At 35.6% G+C, this 19,645-nt stretch overlaps 1 protein-coding gene across 3 annotated transcripts in view; it reads right to left on the minus strand.

Moving 5' to 3' along the window:
* rock1 (Rho-associated, coiled-coil containing protein kinase 1) overlaps positions 1–19,645 on the minus strand; it is a 61,423-nt gene that overhangs the window by 19,944 nt on the left and 21,834 nt on the right. For all 3 annotated transcript variants that reach the window (XM_058753533.1, XM_058753525.1, XM_058753541.1), the window contains exons 2-15: positions 13,661–13,742; positions 11,134–11,234; positions 9,107–9,244; positions 7,778–7,953; positions 7,570–7,654; positions 6,227–6,371; positions 4,485–4,623; positions 3,604–3,695; positions 2,995–3,145; positions 2,843–2,909; positions 2,648–2,736; positions 1,600–1,648; positions 1,291–1,426; positions 718–797 (exon numbers count right to left, since the gene is read on the minus strand). In XM_058753533.1, coding sequence (XP_058609516.1) covers positions 718–797; positions 1,291–1,426; positions 1,600–1,648; positions 2,648–2,736; positions 2,843–2,909; positions 2,995–3,145; positions 3,604–3,695; positions 4,485–4,623; positions 6,227–6,371; positions 7,570–7,654; positions 7,778–7,953; positions 9,107–9,244; positions 11,134–11,234; positions 13,661–13,742 — 1,530 coding nt within the window. The remainder of the gene's footprint in view (positions 1–717; positions 798–1,290; positions 1,427–1,599; positions 1,649–2,647; positions 2,737–2,842; positions 2,910–2,994; positions 3,146–3,603; positions 3,696–4,484; positions 4,624–6,226; positions 6,372–7,569; positions 7,655–7,777; positions 7,954–9,106; positions 9,245–11,133; positions 11,235–13,660; positions 13,743–19,645) is intronic.

Genomic DNA, 19,645 nt, shown 5'->3' on the forward strand with positions numbered 1-19,645 from the left:
TGAACGGTGTCATGAAATCTGATGATTACCAAAGAATTTTGGGGCGCAACGTAGTGGCCAGTGTCAGAAAGCTGCGTCTCCACCAGAGGTCATGAGTCTTCCAGCAGGACAATGACCCGAAACACACTTCAAAAAGCACTCAGAAATGGTTACAAACAAAGCGCTGGAGAGTTCTGAAATGGCCAGCAAAGAGTCCAGATCTGAATCCCATTGAACACCTGTAGAGAGATCTCAAAACAGCAGCTGGGAGAAGACATCCTTAAAATCTGAATGACCTGGAGCAGTTTGCAAAAGAAGAGTGGTCCAAAATTCCAGTAGAGAGGAGTAAGAAACGCATTCATGGTTACAGGAAGCCATTGATTTCAGTTATTTTTTCCAAAGGGGGTGCTACCAAATATTAAGTTAAGGGTGCCAATAATTTTGTTCAGTGCATTTTTTGGGTTCTGTGTGGAATTATATCAGATTTGACTTTTCTTCTCAGTTTGTTTGGGTTGTTCCAATGCAAGCAAAAAAAATAAACATGTGAGTACCAAAACACTTGCAACTGCAACAATTTTCTGAGAGAAGGGTTTCCGCTGCTCCTTCAAAGTGTATATACATATTTATATATATATTTGAGTACATATATACAGTATCTTGTATATATTAATTACACATCACCTACTCGTCTAACTCCTAAAATATTTATAATACCACAAGTGTTCTTGACAAGCTTACTTGATTCTGCAGCTGGGTGACCTTTTCATTGTTTTGACTCATTTTCCTCAAGTCTTCTAGCTGCTCCTTCAAAGTAGACACTAGAAAAATAGAAATAAAAGTTTTTAGAAATAAAATATTTTGTGTGTGTGTGTGGGGGGTGGGGGGGTGCTTCAGCTTTCCTTATAACATAGTAACAGAACATTGAAATATATATTATATTATAATGACATACAGGTCTGGCTGCTCTTTGCTGGTTCTGGTTCTACTCGGATCTCACCAGTGTTCTCATCCGAGCGTGCCAGAGCAGTCAGATTGATAATATTTTCTGAATATTAATTGTTTCAAATGTGCTCTCACTTAATTAACACAACTAACTTTCGGTTCCGAAAACGTGGTCGAGAGTAAGTTCAGTCAACCCAGGGTTTGAAACTCAGTTGTGAACACAAAGACATTCTTAAAAAAGTGGCTGTGTAAATTTATTTCTAGTATAGTTTTGCCAGTTACTCTGTGCAAACATAGTCGGATAAGTTTCATAACCTGCTTTCTAGAATACCTTCATGGTATACTGGGAATAAGACTCTGAATCCTCACCCTCATTCTCCAGATTTCTTCGTTTTTCAGCCTCCTGTTCAGCCTTTCTCTGTTGTTCTGTTGCTCTGTGCTGGATCATGATCTTGTCTTTCTCCAGTAAAGACATGTTAGCCTCCACACTCTTCCTTAGGTTACTCTGAATCACGTCAGGACAACAGAATAACAAGAAACCGAGAATTAACATACTAAAAACAACCCAAGTTTTAACAGATCTTTAACTTGAATGATCTATTAGAGCCTTTTATACAAAATACAAATCCTCTGTAATTCTTTAAATTCATGCTTTAGAGATGAAATCATTTCACTCACCTCCTCGTCTAACTCTTTCATTATCTTGTCTAGCTTTGTATTGGATGCCCTGAGGGGGAAACAAATCAAAGAACAGATTTCAAAAGGCCTGATTTTATTGTGAGAATTTTACTTTAGGTTTTGATATAGGGACGAGGATCTTAAATGAGGAAAGGTGGATGGATTATTGAGGATGGATGGATCTACATACTGCATGTATGGCTGAATGAAGAGTTTGGTTTGAGGATGTATTTGGGACAGACTGTTGTATTGTGGCTGATTAGGTGAGGGGTTTGTTTTGGGTGGATGTATGATACATGGATGAGGTGTTTGGTTTGAATAGGGTGTTTGGTGATGGATGGGTGGGTGGATGGATGGATGGTGTTTGGTTTTAGATGGATGATTGAGGTGTTTGGTTTAGATCTGAATGGATGAGGTGTTTGATTGGTTTTGAATAGATGGATGTGGTGTTTGTTTTGTTGGATGGTGATGGATTGGTGTTTAATTGGTTTTGGATGGATGGATGAGATGTTTAGTTTGGATAGGGTGTTTGGTGATGGATTAATGGATGGATGGATGGATGAGGTGTTTTATTGGTTTGGGTAGGGTGTTTGGTGATGGACCAATGGACAGATGGTGTTTGGTTTTGGATGAATGGTTAAGGAGTTAGATTGGTTTAGGTTGGATGGACGGATGGATGAGGTGTTTGATTGTTTTTTTATGGAGAGATGAGGAATTTCATTGGTTTGTGGATGGATGGATGAGGTGTTTGGTTGGTTTGAGTAGGGTGTTTGTTGATGGATTGACTGATAGATGAGGAGTTTCTTTGGTTTGTGGATGGATGGATAGATTAGTTGTTTGATTGGTTTGAGTAGGGTGTTTGGTGATGGACCAATGGATAGATGAGGTGTTTGGTTTTGGATGGACAGATGGATGAGGTGTTTGTTTGGTTTGGACAGGGTGTTGGTTGAAGGATTGATGGATGGATAAGGTGCTTGATTGGTTTAGAAGGACAAATGGATGGTTAGATAAAGTGTTTGGGTGGGTGGACAAACAGACAGATAAACACCTGCACTTCTGCTCCATCTCATCTCTCAACTGCATCTCACTGTGAAGTTGTTCTTCTAGCTGATAAATTCTCTTCTGAAGATTCTCCAACTGAGGGATCAGAAACACAAAATTAGTCACCCTCACAGTTTAAAAGACAGACTGACTATTATAATGCCATGAAACTATTTTAAAATCTCTATTTGAGACTTCTTACATGACTCTTATCTTCCTTTGTCGAGCTGCGTTTGTCACTTGTCTTTATAGCTGGTTCCCGAGGAAACCTGGCAGAGGTTAATTAATTAATTAATTTAACACAAACACCTGGGCTCTGAACACCGGCTGCCTGTTCTGAATCTCAGTACTCACTGGTAGTAAGTAAAGCCCACGAACGGAAGCTGGTTGCCAACAAATGCTTTAGGAATGGGGAATGTCTCCTCCTCCCCTCGATCTTCCTCAATGTCGTCAAAGTTGCTTGTGTCTACATCACTGCTTAACTCCGGCACCACTGGAGCAGCCGCTACATGCGACAATACAGTAATGCATTTTAATGAGAACAAACAAATAATGCTACAAACACAAACACATCAAGGCTAATTAAAAGGAAGGTACAATTTCAGTTCAGTTGTTGTTGGTGTCTCTACTCAGGATTAGATGGACAGAATGCAAAATTACCTCAAATCACTTTTATTTACACATTCATAAATGAGGATTCAAAAAACATGAGTAACTCAAAAAGCATGTTTGCAACACTTAATTTGGACAAAAACAGATTTTTCAAAATGCCTTTTTGAAGATTCCATGAAATGCTTTGATGAATGCAGATTTTACCAGTACACTAATATATTTCAAAAATAACACACATGAACTAAAAAGTCATAAAAATACCATTTTTTATTTTTATTTCATGGGGTGTTTATTTTAAGATAATTGAAAAAGATAAAGCTGGTAGATCTGAGGTTCAGAAGCTCAACTCACTGTCTCTGATGTTCTCCCATGCCCACTGGTCGTTCTTGAAAAAACTATGTCGCTTGATTTCGTCAACTCCATTGCGTCCTAACCGCACCTCCCTAGTGAGAGGAGATGAGATTAGCACAATGTATTTTGAGTAAACAAGCTTTTGTTCACTTCTTCATATGCAACTGAACAGTGATGAAAACGTACTCCTACAAACTGATCCAGGGTGAGTTTTAACTCATAAGCGCCTGAAAAAATAAGCTTAAATCAAATCTTTATGAAATTATCATCAAATTATCATCTAAAGTTTTCAGATGGATATGAAAGTTGATAATCATTTTAATCCTTATGCGTGACCTTACACAATTCAAGGTTTTGTAGCTATTAATATTCCTCCTTAAATGGAGTTAAATGCAGAAATTAGTGAAGTTAAGGTGTCATTTCCGCAAGGCAATGAAACTAAACAACTGAGACTTAAGAGAAGTATTTAAATAACTAAAATTATAATGCAAAAACCTAATTATTTTGTAATACCCAGAAAACACAAACAGCACTGGTTGATGCATCTTAGAGAATTTCAAAACTAGTGTAACAATGCAAGTCAAAGAAATTTTTCATTGCAAGCCAGACAAAAGTAAGTCTGGTCACTTAGAAGCCTAATTGTTGGTAAGATTTGGGGTATTATTCACATCTGCAGCAAAAATGTGAGGGTCAGACTACACACTGGTGTTTAATACTTCTGGTATGGCATTTGTTGAAATCCCTAACCTCTGTTTTGAGCAACAGTAGGAAGTGATGTTTGCGTCAGCTGGGTCAATACTACAAACTAGTCATTCTGCAAAGTTTTTTCAGTGGCTGATATCTTATTCTATTGCAGTTTAAAATAATTTTTGCATGCAAACCTGTCTGTGAGGAAAGCACAGATGAGGCTTTTTGCATCCTTTGAGATGTCGCTGTCATCGGGGAAGGTCAGGGCATTCTTGTGATTCATGATCTTGCTGTAGGTGCCCACCAGAGAGTCAGCATAGAACGGCGTGTCACCTGAGGAAAGGTTAAACAACACAGACCATTATTCTTCTGAATGCCTCCTCTATTCCTAGCTCTGTGATCTCACCATCTGTCGGGAAAACTCGCGTTCTTAGGAATTTGTCTTTGCCTTTATGCAGTTTAGTTTCTGAGAATTTAAAGTGGAGCCAAAACGCTCAATAACTGTGCCAGGACGTCCCCTCTGGTTGTAGGGATCTAGGGATCTATGCTCAGAAGTGTAGCTTTTAATAAACAAGAGCAATCTGGGGGTTTGAAATATGATAAAAAGGCTGCACATCACAAAATAATGCCAAGACAACATGATTTTCCAAAGAGTTGTCCTTGCACAAACAATGTGCACTTTGATTCACAAGCAACTGGTTTATTAGCAGGTTATTTTAACCCTCTGGTGCTATTTTGGCCACTTTTGACCTTTTGGATTTTTAAAAATCACAACTTCATCGGAATGGCACGAAACTTGGTGATTTTTATGGCATTTGGAATGTGAACACACACAAAAATTGAGGGTTTGATTCGAGCAGGCTAAGTGGTAGTAAAAGTCACACTTGTGCTCTTCGGTCAAAAATGACCGACCATAGGAAATGGGAAATTGACAAAAACACAAAAATTCAGCGAATCAAGAGTGCAAAGCCAACACATCCACTCACACACACACCTATGAACTGGTGTGACTGTAACATATCAAATAAAAGCAATAATTCAACTACAACGCAGTAAAAAAAGTGGACAGCAAGGAAGGGGTTGAAATCAGATTAAATCAGGATTAAACTCTAATAAACATTCCTGTTCATTTTTGTTACTTTTTATAGAATTTAAATATTTTGTGTAACAAAATGCTTTCTCTGTGTTCAGGTTTGACTGTAGTAATAATAATTCAAAAACTGACGCTTTAAATCAACATTTCAAAAAAAAAAAATTTAAACCTTTACAAAAAGTTGTCTTTAAAAATGTCTAAATATGCAAATGCACAACTTAATAAAAATAAGTATTTATGTCTAAAAACAATTAGAGAATTTATAGGCCTTTTATATAGAGCTATGTAGGAATCTATGGGCTAAACCATGGAATTGCAGATGTTTTTCTTATTTTACTCCCACCAGATGGCACTAATCTGGTTTCAAAAATTGGATTTTAAAGGCATTGGCTCTATTTTAACATGACTGCCATTATTGAAAAGTAATAGAAAATATTTGAAAAAAAAAAGTTTTTTTTTTTTTTCCCCGATGGGAAAATTTTATCATAATTATTACATAAATATTAATTAGTACCATGAAATTCTCTCAAAATACAAAAGAAAAAATATTATTAAACAAAAATGTTACATTGATTTTATCGAGGGGGGAAAAAAAGTAAAATTTTAGGTGTCTTCACCGTGAAAATCACAAGTGTGACTCCCAAATAAGGAGCACCAGAGGGTTAATAAATCGCTTAAGGCAGTCTGATGAATTTTTCACTACATGAACTCACTGAATGAGGAGAAATGTATGTTTCCTTAATAATCACATAGCCGAAAGTGTAATCAATAAAACACAGAGGTGATTTACTGTATGTAAGAAGGAACAGAAAGCGCTCTGGCTGCAATAATGCTGAAACTCACCGACAAGCATCTCATACAGGAAGACCCCTACAGACCACCAGTCACACTCTCGGCCATAGTAACCGTCTCCTCCCTGCGACTTCAGTACCTCTGGAGAAATATAGTCTGGAGTTCCTACTGCCGTGTCACATCGTACCATTCCATCCTGACAGCGGGAAAAACAAAAGAATAGAGTCGAAAGCAGAACTGAAAGAACACTAAATAAATGCTACAGGTTCATTCACAGGGTTCAACGGTGCGAGTCTTTCTCACATTTGCAACTAAAAATAGATGTGAACTGTAAAATGTATTTAGAAGCATGTGTGCAAAAAAAGTAAAAAGTCCAAAGAAAATTTATGCAATTTAAAGTCATAAAACATCTTGATTGAATTAGGCATAAACCAAAGGCAAACTGTGGTGCTGTTGCAGTTCTAAGGGCTTGCACTTTCAGAGCAGTTCACCATCAATGAATACTGTGCATTTATGCCAAGCGATTGCTTATGATCTACTGTCCATGAGTTATGACAATGAATGTTCATAGTGTTCATTGTGATAGAAAATCATAGACTTTTCAAAATAAGAGTCTCAGTGTATTTCAGACTTGTTTATAATTAAAAGTCCTTTATTAAAGCATAAAGGATTTTTCCTGGCTATTATTGGTATTTTGGTAACAGAATAAACCCTCTCTGGCATTTAATTGAAAGTAAACTTTTGTAGCTTCTGTCTGGGCTGATTAAGAACATTATTTTATACATTATTCAATACACAGATTTTACAAGTATCATCACAGTAATCTATGTATAGTTTATACACTTGAAAGTAGGACAATAAATAATGATTTGTAAATGCTATTCTTAATTATTTATGGAAAGTAGACGCAACAACACGAATATGGTAGCATTTATTTACATGCTTACAGTTCCCTTATTTGAATGGCAAAATGTGATTAAAATATAAATTTCACAATTATAGTAATTATCTCAAATAACTGTGATGAAATCAAATAACCACAATCAGATGATTACAGTAAGGTTTCAAATCGCTTACCATGAGCATTATTCCCGTCATTACGTGAAATCTGTACATGTTTGGTTTTTGTTATTGAACAAGAATAATTTTACACATTTTTGTGCCGGATGTCAGTGTCCCGTTCAGTTTTTCTTCCATATCTTACAACAATGTTGCAATTTTAAGACAACGTGTCAAGTTAAAATTGGTTTACACTTCTAAAAATTAATCTTGAGACCTCCGCAATCGATTGTGTTTTGTAACTGTACATTTACATGGCTTGCAAACTTATACAGGGCTTCTTGAGAGCAACGCAGTGACTTATGAAATTGTGTAGTTTTGCACAACCCTAGTACCTTGTTCATTTTCATGCAGGTCCCAAAGTCTGCCAGCTTCAAGTGGCCTGCCTTGTCTAGCAACATGTTGTCAGGCTTTACATCCCTGAGACAAATGTTAAGCGAAAACACACGCACACAGAGAAACGCAAAGGTTATTTTCAACATTTCAAGCAAGTAGGCTCACCAGCAGAAACAATGAAAGGGTTGTTTAATGTATGAATGAGACCTGTGAATGAAGCCCATAGAGTGGATGCAGTCCAGTGCCAGCACAACCTCAGCAGTGTAGAAACGAGCCCACTTCTCAGGCACATCGTAGTTGCTCATTAGGTTGACCAGGTCTCCGCCTGGCATATACTCCATCACCATGTAGAGGTAGCGGTCGTCCTGGAATGCATAAAACAGCTGGACGACAAAAAGAAAAAAAATTACTTCATACTTATGTTTCAAGAAAGTATAAAACATATATTAACTTAACACATGATAAATGGCCACAAAAGCAATAGAAAGTTTTTAAATGTAGTTTTATATTAATGGCAAATAGACATTCATACCCATTCAAGACAAATCACGCAGGTTATAATTATAATCATGACATAAACTTTATGTTGGCTTGAGAAAGCCAGACGAGAAAGCCTGAAGTGGATTTAACAGCTTTAAGTCAGATGCTTTTAAGTTTGAAGTAGTTACAAGTTTGATTAAGTAGCAGTTTTTAAAGATAGCTAGCTGGCTAAGTCTAATCAGTTAGGAAAGATACAGCAAACTAAAGTTTGTAATACACTACATGACTCAAAAAAAAAAAAAAAAAAAAATCAGAAAACGGATTTTAAAACACTAGGCATCATACATTTGCCGACTGTTACAGAAGGAAAAAAACAGGCATCGTACACTAAACGACTGAGGATCACATTACCAGACTTTCAAGTAGTGGTGCGCGACATTTATCATCTACGATAATCTCGTGATTGTTGCTGACATTATCAAGTATGTCACTCAAAAAACAAACAAAAACACATCTTGAGAGTCCAAGAGCATTCCCTGACAAAGCTCTTACCATGCAGTTAAAACGCCTCTATAATGAAAGCAAAAAATATCCCTATATAGGTTTTTTGTTTTTATATTTATAAGATATGATATGATATAGTTAAGTAATAATTGCACAAGCAAGAATGCTGTTTTCCCAAATATCACCGAATGAGCGCCATCGCCAATGTGATATTTTTATCCAACACTTTAACAAACGAGTTAATATTGAGTGAATTACATTTTAGAAACAGTAGTGTCTGGTTTTATGTTTCACTAATGAAAATAGTTCCGAACAAAAGGGGGACTGCACATCTGTGCGTAACTGCAGTGTTTTGTTCCTAAATGAATCTGTTTTTGAATGAATCTTTTGAGTCAATGATTCCATGATCCATTCATAAAGTCAGTCAACTGCTTAGTTTCTAAATGCACGAATCATTTGAAAATATAATTGTTTGATATCCTCCAACTGAACAGAATCATAGTCTGAAGCTAAAAAAGTCTGTGACCATCATACACAATGTGATATTCATACCTGTACTACCCAGTTACTGTCGGCAAAGGCCATAATATCCCTCTCTTCCCAGAAGAAAGCAGAGTCCGACCTCTTGATCATCTCAAACTTGCTGAGCAGCTTCATGGCGTACACTTTCCTTGTGGCTTTGTGCCTCACCTACCAAACGGAGAAAGGGAACATGAACAGGGCTTGTTATATACTTCACCTTCACTGGTCATTCAAATAAAGTAAACAGTACAGAATATAACACTCTTATAACTACTACTGCATTCACACTACGACAGGCAGAGCATAATTTAGTAGAAACTGAACAGAAATAATGATTTCTTCTAAAGAAATATGAAGTAAACATGTGAAAGCAGCGTTATTTCTCGCACACTATCTGCACGCCTAATGGATGTTGTCTTGTGAAGCCCTGTGATCACAAATAAACATGCATCTTATTGTTCTACTTGAAAAATCAATAATTAGCAATTCTGATAATGTATGTGTGTCGTGTGCAGCCTGAGTGATTGTGTGAGAGAGACTCGTGCAGAAATCAAAACAAATGAGCGCAACAGCGCACACAAAGTTATACATGCATACTGCGGTAGTAAAAAAAAAAAAAAATACAAAAAAAAATAATATTTGGTGGTGCAATACCTAAATCATATATACACATATATATACAAATATATATATATATATATATATATATATATATATATATATATATATATATATATATATATGATTTAGGTATTGCACCACCAAAATGTTTCAATACAATTGCAATGTTACTTTATACAATAGTAGTTCAATAAACAAAGTTAAAATTAAGTGACTTAAATTTTAGACACAATATTTCGCTGCTGAAAATAGTTCAAAGCCACAGCAGAACTGTTTTGTATTTGAGCAACACAGTGGTGTTTCGTTACTGCATGAATCCACGTTTTTGAATGAATTAAGTGAGTCAATGATTCAGTAACCCATTCATAAAGACAGTAGTTACTTGCCTCGTTTCTGAATGAATCAGCCGTTTGAACGAATCTGTTGAATGTAGAACTAAATGACTCACTCATTCAAACAGTCATTTGCTGCCACCTACTGGCGGTTTGGTATCATATTTAAAACTATCATTGCATTTTCCCCAACATTTCTTATTTGTACGTTTAAAAAATAATTAAAACATTAATCTTATAAAATTCTTTAAACCTTTCGAAATTTGCAGTGTAAATGCATTTATGGCACCGCAGCTTCATCAAACAGTCTGTGTAAATAAATCTAATGCCACTTCAGATGCAGCTTCTGTGTTTCCTGCTGTGCGAAGAAGGAGATTGTTGATACTGATTTCATTTGAATGGTAACAGCTCTACAGTTTCTTATCTTATTATTAGTGAAAAAATGACAATTTAAGAAACACAGCGAAAAATGACATCTGTTTTGTTAAATACAGCAACTCCTTGCCAGTTAATTATTTCTACTCTTTTCTAGTCACAGAGCACTTTATTTTGAAAGTTGTTTAAGTGAGAGAACATCTATAACTTTGTCCAGATTGAGGGAATTGCAATGTTTAATAATTTTTTTGCATTAAAAAAAGTATAGATTTTTGTTTGTATATACTGTCCATTATAGTTTTTAGAAAGAAAATCGGAATCGGCAAAAATCAGGGGGAACAGGGACGAGCCAATTTTTAAAACTGGAATTTCTCTGGATTTACAAATCCTTGGAAATTTTTGGAATAACGTAAGTACACAACTGCATGGAATATATAACACTGTGCAAGTGGTTTTTGGATATTTTATTACAAAAATCTTACATATTGTGCCTTTAACTTGACCCTATACTTATACTTAACTACCTTATTAACTAATAATAAGCAGCAAATTAGGAGGTTCTTGAGGTAAAAGTTGTAATTATTAGTTAGATAATAGTAAGAATTGGTCCCAACACTAAGTGATGGTATGATGACAAGTTGAAAAGAAATTTTTTTTTATTATATATATATATATTCCAAAAATGGAAGTAACAGCAGCATAAATGACAACAATACTCAATACACTTACCAGCTGTACTTCTCCAAATGCCCCTCGTCCTATGACCTTTACCACTTCATAGTCCTCTGCTTTCATACGAAGCTCACGAATTTTGCTGATTGTGTCCTTATCTGGAAACAAACACACATGCACAATATCACCCTTAGTGTGCTTGGTTAATAACATGCAATTTATATACAGAGAGAGACTCACGCCTGTAACTAAACGCAGTTGTCAACTGACTATGAACGTAGCCTTAGATCACCTCGTTTAGATGAGCATGTGTACCACTGAGGCTTTATCTAACACGGCTCTGCTTCCCGAGGGGACAGATAACATTCAGCCAGATTTGGTCTTCGCTGATCAAGAGATTCTTTTCTTACTTTACTACAAGTATGAGCGGATGGGGCGGAGGGGCCTCCAAGTTCAACAGGTTTAAAAATACAACAGAAAAACAATATGATCTGAATCATATTCATTGGGTAAAGAGAAGCCAGCAATTGAACCGAATCTCAGTTATGAGAAGGGATAGAAGAAATCCCACAGTATTCGCAGAAACATTAGAGAAGGATTTATGGTTATTTGCTATGCTGGATAGTAAGCAAAACATTTTGGGGAAAGAAAACGGTTGTATTTCATGTCATGGAGAACTAGACTGGTGCCAATGTTGCAAATCAGTCATATCTCAATATTCTTTAGCATTTTGCTGCTAAATAACTTGCTATTTAAGTATTTGCTCTGAAATGGCAATCAGAGGAACATTAATTTCCATAAGCACAAAAACACTGATTCTCAGATGCATCACGATTTTTTTTTAATGATTAGTTAAAGTTTGAAAATATTGCAGCAAACAGGGCAATTGCACGCTTGCACGTGTGTGTAGCTGTGCGTGACTGCATGTGTGCGCCTAAATGTATTTGCAAAATTCATGTAAACAGTTGGTTATGGCTTGTAAACAGAGGGGACAAAACATCTTGTGTGTCAAAATAGATCTATGCATGTGTATGAAGCTTTGACCTGCTGCTGTCTAGGGAAAAAAAATACTGCTTGCTTCTCTTTCTGGAAAACTTTTGGATACTTAAAACAATCTTAGATACTGAAAACACTGTGTTTATTGCTTAAGTAAGTTCTTTAATAATAAAATTAAAGCACTTAAAAAAATAAACCATTAAAAATTGTTCAATAACATTTTTAACATTCATCTTTAATATTGAAATTGGTGTGTTTCCTAAATTGCTAAGTTTTGAAACAATTAATGGACACAGACATATAACATTTACCAGTTTTTAACTGTAGCACACAGGCCTGATTTTGGCTGTTTAGACTGCAAGGCTAAATACATGCATTCAATCTTCTCAACATATTTGATTTGTTCTGTCTGTTTACATTCACATGGCTCCAAACCAGAATAAAACGATTGCTGATTATTTTCACTATGGACGCCACGGCTGATCATTACATTATGAAGAGTAGCAGTACAATCACAGTAATATAACAGCAAAAACACTATACGACTAGTGGTGCATTCTTCTGAAGCCATACCAGATCTTTTTGTGAGGAACAGAGTGAAACTGAAGGCTTTAATTGCTAAAAACCTTTCCGCTTTGTGAACACTCTCATTGAAAAGATAAATCCGAACTTTAGCATGTCACAATCTGTCACAAGATAAAAGCCATTTGGCAGTTAACGCGTTTAACAACATCGATTATCAGTTTTGGGTCTGTTCCTCACACAAAGCAGAGATATTTTGAATTTTTGGAATAAATTATTGTGACTGCATGTCTGTTATGTGGTTTATGTTGATTAGGTTTAAGAATGCAGTTCAAAATGTCTAAACGGTGTAATGCAAATAAAATTGCGTCTGCTCAAATTGTATGAAACATATATACCATAATGACAAAATTATACACCACCATAAAATGTAACAATGACAAAATTAACTTAGGGTACCTCTAGTGTCTCAATGATGTGCAAGGCATTTGACCACTCTTTCATTTTTTGATGCCTTTAAAGCAAAATTTGGAGAATGCAAAAATGATATTCCTTATGGTCTCATTTATCTCAATAGAAATTGACCGTTGTATAGTTTACTTCCGCGTTCCAAACTTGGAAATGTAAAAAGGGTCCACTGTTGTTGGTTACTGACCCGAGTCCTAAGAAACCTCTCAATTTATCTATGATATTCTAGATCCCACGTGGCTCAGGTCCCTAATTTAGTTCAAGTCTACAGTAAATTTTGCATGTTTTACCATCTAACAGGTCTCTTCTAATAGTAATAGCACAACTGGCAATGTTGTTCATGTCTGTAGCACAAACAGTGCAAGTTATAATCCAATTTAGCGTAATAAAATCTGTGCTGTGTGAAAATCACATAAATCATACAATGATAGGCCTCCTTTGAGAGAATATGACGTGAGTCTCCACCATGCAGTGCCAAAAGCCCTTTTGTTAAGTGAATACTTGGAAAGACAAAATAGTGTCTGACTGAAAGTACTGACCCAAAACCAATTCCCATTCACAGCAGAGCAGCTTGAAACTCTTTAGACAAAATACTTACATCTATTTAAGAAGTTATCGATGCTTTTGTTTTTCCTCAGGGCTGGAAAATCAAGGTCATAAACCAGAGCATCCAGACTGTCCTGGAAATAAGAAGAAGAAAAAAACACAAATATTACTTCAATGAAATGTGAATTTAGCATCTTCTGACCAGTAGTTGTGCTACATGTCATCATTAGTCATCACTTTTACATACTAGCAAAAACAAATATTCTTGCATGATCAGCAAAAAATGTGCAATTTCACTGCAACCATCCAAACTAAAATGAATGAATTTGCAGTGTTCTCTGTTAAAATTCAGGGTAGTTGCTTTCATCTATCTATCTAGAAAAAAGTCATCTGCACAATCATACACTGACCGATTGTTTAAAAACAACACGTGCGAGATCATTTTAAGTTGCAGCCTTGTGCTGAAATGCTGTAAATTATTATTTTTTACAGTCATTAAAGCTCCATGCCCCATACTGACAAAGCAAAAACAGATCTGTGATCAATTGCCAATGCAAATGTATTAAAAAGAAAGAACTGAAATGAACACGTGAACAGAAAGTTAGACAGTAGGAGAAGCAAACTGACTTCTCTTTCTCGGCTTATCATTGTTTTAACAATGCACAAACTGACAATGAGTATGTCCCTCACTTTGTAAAAAAAACAAACCAATCATTATTGACTTCACTAACATTGTAAGTGAACCTGAAGGAATATGTTAAAACAATAAAAAGGCATGTAGCCCGAGTAAGGTTGGTCTGAATTGAGTTTGACTGACCACACGGCACACTTGACTTCGAGATCCAGGATTACAGTAGATTAAGATTAAGCCTGTTGATGTCACTTATGCCACTGCTAACCTGGTTAGATCGGTCTGCAGTTTCTTAATTGTGAACAGTTGATGGACATTTATATACACGACTAGTCAAAAGTCTGGAATAATCATTTTTTATTTTTTTTATTTTTGAAAGAAGCCTTTTTATGGTCACCAAGGCTGCATTTATTCGATCAAAAGGTAAAAACAGTAACACTGTGAAATATTACAATTTAAAATAACTGTTTTAAATTCTATTTTAATGCATTTTAAAATGTCACACATTTCTGTGATGTAAAGCCGAAATTTTCCTTTTTCAGGATACTGCATTTTAAAGAATAAAAAAAAAAAAAAAACGTATTTGACAAATTACATGTACGCTCTTAAAAATAAAGTTGCTTAAAAGGTTCTTCACAGCGATGCCACAGAAGAACCAATTTTGGTTCCACAAAGAACCATTCAGTCAAAGGTTCTTTAAAGCAGAGGTCCCCAACCTCCGGGTCGCGACCCACTACCGGGCCGTGGAAGAATTGCTACCGGGTCGCAAGAACATTCTGGGAAGACGTGTAGCCTATAGATATGATCATATGACACACTGTTATTTATTGCGCGTTAATGATTGTTCTAATTATTCTGTATTTTCGTTGTATGCGATTGGTATGGAGCAGCAATTTGACGATTTCATGTTAAATTAGTATATGATAGATTGCTCTGATCTATATTAGGGGTTAAACGGAGCACAGTTGATCTGTGATTCGTACAGACCAGACCCCACTGTTCGGCACGCATGTTATTTCAAGATTAATTTGTCAATTTACACGTGCAAGCAATTTTAAACCACAAACGAAAGAGAAATCAATTTGTTACTCAGGCGCTGTTCTCACACACAGCCAAAGCGCGCACAAGCATAAAGATGTGTTTCAGCACGAAAATACAGAGTTAATTCCTCTTTCGTGTCTCCCTGCATTTAAGATACCAACCCGTTCTGTAAAGTCGTGTTATTTATACGCAGACTGATGAGAATGGGTTGAAGATACATAGGCTACACATAAAATTGTGAAAAACCCTTCATGGTGCTTTAAAAAAAAAAAAAATCTTGTTTCCTGCTCATCTGAAAAATCATTCGATCTGTGTGTGTGTGTGTGTGTGTGTGTGTATATATATATATATATATATATCTCGTGGACAGTTACTTTTTTATAATCTGAAGAACCTTCTTTCACCACAAAGAACCTTTTGTGAAACAGAAAGGTTCTTCAGATGTTAAAGGTTCTTTATGAAACCATTTAGACAAAAAGGTTCTTCTATGGCATCGTGAAGCACCTTTATTTTTAAGAGTATAACCATGTGTCCACCCAGACATGTTTGAGAAATTGCAAATGACCCTCCTAACCCCACCTTTATTCATTCAGTTTCTCAGATTGTAGGGCTTTTCTGATGAAAATTGCAAGTTAAGAAAATTATTATTATTTTTTTTTAATAATAGTCTTTTAGATTATATTATTTATGGCTTAATTTCTTCATTTTCAAAGATAAACCACACATTTGTATTCTGACAGAAAACTGCAGGAATCCCTTAAAGGGGTAGTTCATCCGAAAAGAAAATTCTGCCATCATTTACTCACTCTCAAGTTGTTTTAAACCCGTAAGACTAACTATCTTCTGTTGAACACAATTTTTTTTATTTTGAAGCATGTTGGGAGCCACTGACTTCCACGGTATTTTTTGTCCATACTATGTAAGTCAATAGGTTACATTCTTCAAAATATGATCTTTTGTGTTCAACAGCTGGAATTCAGTCATACAGCATTTGGAACAACTTGATGGTGAGTAAATGATGACAGAATTTTCAGTTTTGGGAAAACTATCCCTTTAAAGCTTCTCTTTTGTTGGCAAGTCCTTCTCATTACAAGTATAGGATAGAGTTTGTGTGGAGCAGCATTTACTGCGAACCGAGTCACTCTGAGAAGCTGCAAACACCTCCTCACGTGTAATACCACAGTGTCACGCTTCACTCTGAAACACGCATGCATTTCTTTAATTAAATTGCAGCTTTGTGATTTGATAATCACACTGACTAAGCCATACCGTGATTTGGTTTATATCTTGTGAGCCCTACAGCAATGTCTCTGTTTTGCATTCTAAGCTACAGATTCCGTGTTGTTCCTCCTCGCCATAGCCTACAAATCTCCTCCTATTATGAGCTGCCATTAAATCGGTGATGAACAATTCAATGCTTCATTAAATAGTTGATGAAAACAGGATGTGCATATGCATTTTTTCAAGCGGTAACGTATCACGTGTTGTTCTATGTGATTTCGCAACATCGAAGCAATGAGACTCGCAAAGTTTGTTAAAGGTTATTTTTTGTTAATAAAATGATTTTTCTTTTTAAATTCACACTATACATTTAAAAAAAAAACAAAAAAAAAACTTGAAAATATAATTGTTCAAATTGATCGTTTTCCCAACTTTCCAAACCCTGTGCGAACTCTGATAATAACAAACCTCCCCATTCAGTAATGTATGTTTGCATAACATCCTGCCGCAGAGAATTCTGGACGGCCACAGTTGCATTCCGCAGCAGGACTGTACACGTCAGAGAGCTATTTTAAGAATGTAGCCAAACAAGTTCCCAACAAAGTTGAGGAAAAAACAGCCAAGACCACAGTCAGAAAGTGAACAGGGCCTTATTTCTAATTAACGCCCTTCAACAGCGATTGAGACCTTACTTAAAGTCTGAAAAAAACAAAAGGAACAGAAAACAGCAGGTCTTTAAAGAGCACATCAGAGGAAAAGCACGAAGACTGAGAACAGTTTCTAAAAACTGTCCAAAATCCAAGGCCATTATACAGAGAGTAAAAACAAACAGACCTAGTTTCCATTCTTTTTTTTTCTTTTTTTTTTACATGGCTCTAGAAACCTCAGTAATTACAGATTTGACTAGTGTTGTCAAAATTACCCAAATACTGAAACTGTAATACAACCGACTCAATTCTTTACCCGTGTCAAAGTATCCCATGTGTATGTGTAATCAAGATGACCTAATCTTGAAAAGTGCTGATTACAGCATCATATTTATTTATATTTACTCCCATCGCATCCGTTGCTTACAATACAGCATTCAGCACATGAAGGCAACGGCCACACAGAGGAGTTTAAATGAGTCAGTGAGCAGAAGAAATCTGCTCAAAACGGTTTTGTTCAGCATGAGCTCACTGATTGAGTTACACTTTCATGCATCCAGCTTTATAACCAATAAAATGTAGACCGAATAAGCGGTTTATTATGCAGTGTAGAGTAAGCTGCATTTATCATAACAGGAGTTTTCGCTAAAGCGTAGAACTCTAAGAGCTCACAGCAAAAAATATATATTACTGCTTTTTTGAAGTAAAATGATTAAAGGGATAGTCCACCCAAAAATAGCAGTTCTGTAATAGTTTACTCACCCTTTAGTTTCATTCTTCTGCAGAACACAAAAGAAGATATTTTGAAGAATGTTGGTAACCAATTAGTTCCGGTTCCCCATTGACTTCCATTGTATGGACAAAAAAAATACACTGCAAGTCAATGGGGTTTGGTTACCAACATTATTTTTTCATTTTCCACAAAAAAGGAAAGACAGTCATACACATCTGATGGAGCTCTAATAAAAACACAGACTAGGAAATGTTCTCATGCATTGTGTCATTTACATTGTTTATGATATTTCCTCACAATCTGATTCTCTCTCAGCATGAGAAAATGATCAATTATTTTATTTTAGTTTAAACCAGACCAGACTGTGCCACAGCATGATTCTGTTTAATAAGTATGATCAATCTAAATGAACAATTCTTATTTTTTTTATAGAATATTGCAGTATTATTAAAGGATTTATCTGTGCACTTTAAGTTTCTGTGTTTTTGGATGTTTCCGTGTACGTGAGGTTTAATCTGTGTATGTGCAAGTCAACTTCTTATGTGTGCAAATTAATTTAGAACTGGAACTACTAGTGTATTAGAGTTTCAATGCTCACCTTTCAGCAAAATTGGAATCAAGCATTAAAACGGTATAAAGTAGTAAAACGTATATTGAAGATAATGTAAAGTTACATTAAATGTTATGTTAAAATAAACAGACAATGTGTGATGGCATTTGCACGTTGAATGTTTATTTAACCTGTACCTATTGGTTTATGTTGAGACACATGCGAGAATGCACTTCCTTCACACACAGCTCACTGACACACACACAGAGAGAGAGAGAGAGAGAGAGAGAGCAGAGATTGAATGAATCACTTTCAAAGATTGTGCAGCTTGTTCAAATGACTTTGTTGAAGTGAACTAATGCAACATAAATCTTCAACATTTTTCTCAACCTTACTGCATTATTTTCAATCAAGTTGAATTGGTAAAATAAATTATTTTGTATAAAGTAATCATTTTGTGTTGGGATTACATGAATGATTTTTGTTGACGTAACTAACAGGTCAACGGATCTGTAATTCCCAGCATGCTTCCCATGAAGAGTTATTAAAGTATTGTTAATACTGAATTGAATACCTTTATTGTCATTGCATGTATAGCATACAACAAAATGTCATATCTCTAGTGGAAATGCAACTATATCCATCTACATTCACACTCATAAAACCACACATATAAATAAATAAATAAATATACATAACAAATTGAGATGAATTAGTCCTAAAAGAAACCTAAAAACCCGATATTAATGTGACTTATGCATTTCATTGCAGTAGTATGGCACAGTCCATCCTTTCAAAATTTTAAAGGTAGTTATGAAGAAAGAAAAACAGGGAGGAAAGGTTTCAGTTCGCATATGGCTGTTGGGTAGAAGCTGTTTCTGAATCTGGAGGTGCGAGTCTTATATTGTGTTGTAGTATTTATTCAAATTTATGGCGCAAGCACTGGAAGTCTACAGCACTCCCTTGAACACCTGAATTTATATATAAATATATTATACATACTTGCATACATTTAGTTCTTTTAGTTCATTTAAAGCCATGATGACATACATTTTCATATTAACAAAAGTGTTCAAAATGTTAGTTGGTATTCCTGCTCTTAATCACGTGCACATGGTTTGTAAAACTGATGACACTAGATTTTCATAACACTATGTGTAATATAACAATATTTCAAAAGTGAATTTGCCCATTTAGATAGGTAATCTTTAAGA

The sequence above is a fragment of the Onychostoma macrolepis genome, chromosome 02 (assembly GCF_012432095.1).
Source record: "Onychostoma macrolepis isolate SWU-2019 chromosome 02, ASM1243209v1, whole genome shotgun sequence".
Classification (NCBI taxonomy): Eukaryota; Metazoa; Chordata; class Actinopteri; order Cypriniformes; family Cyprinidae; genus Onychostoma; species Onychostoma macrolepis.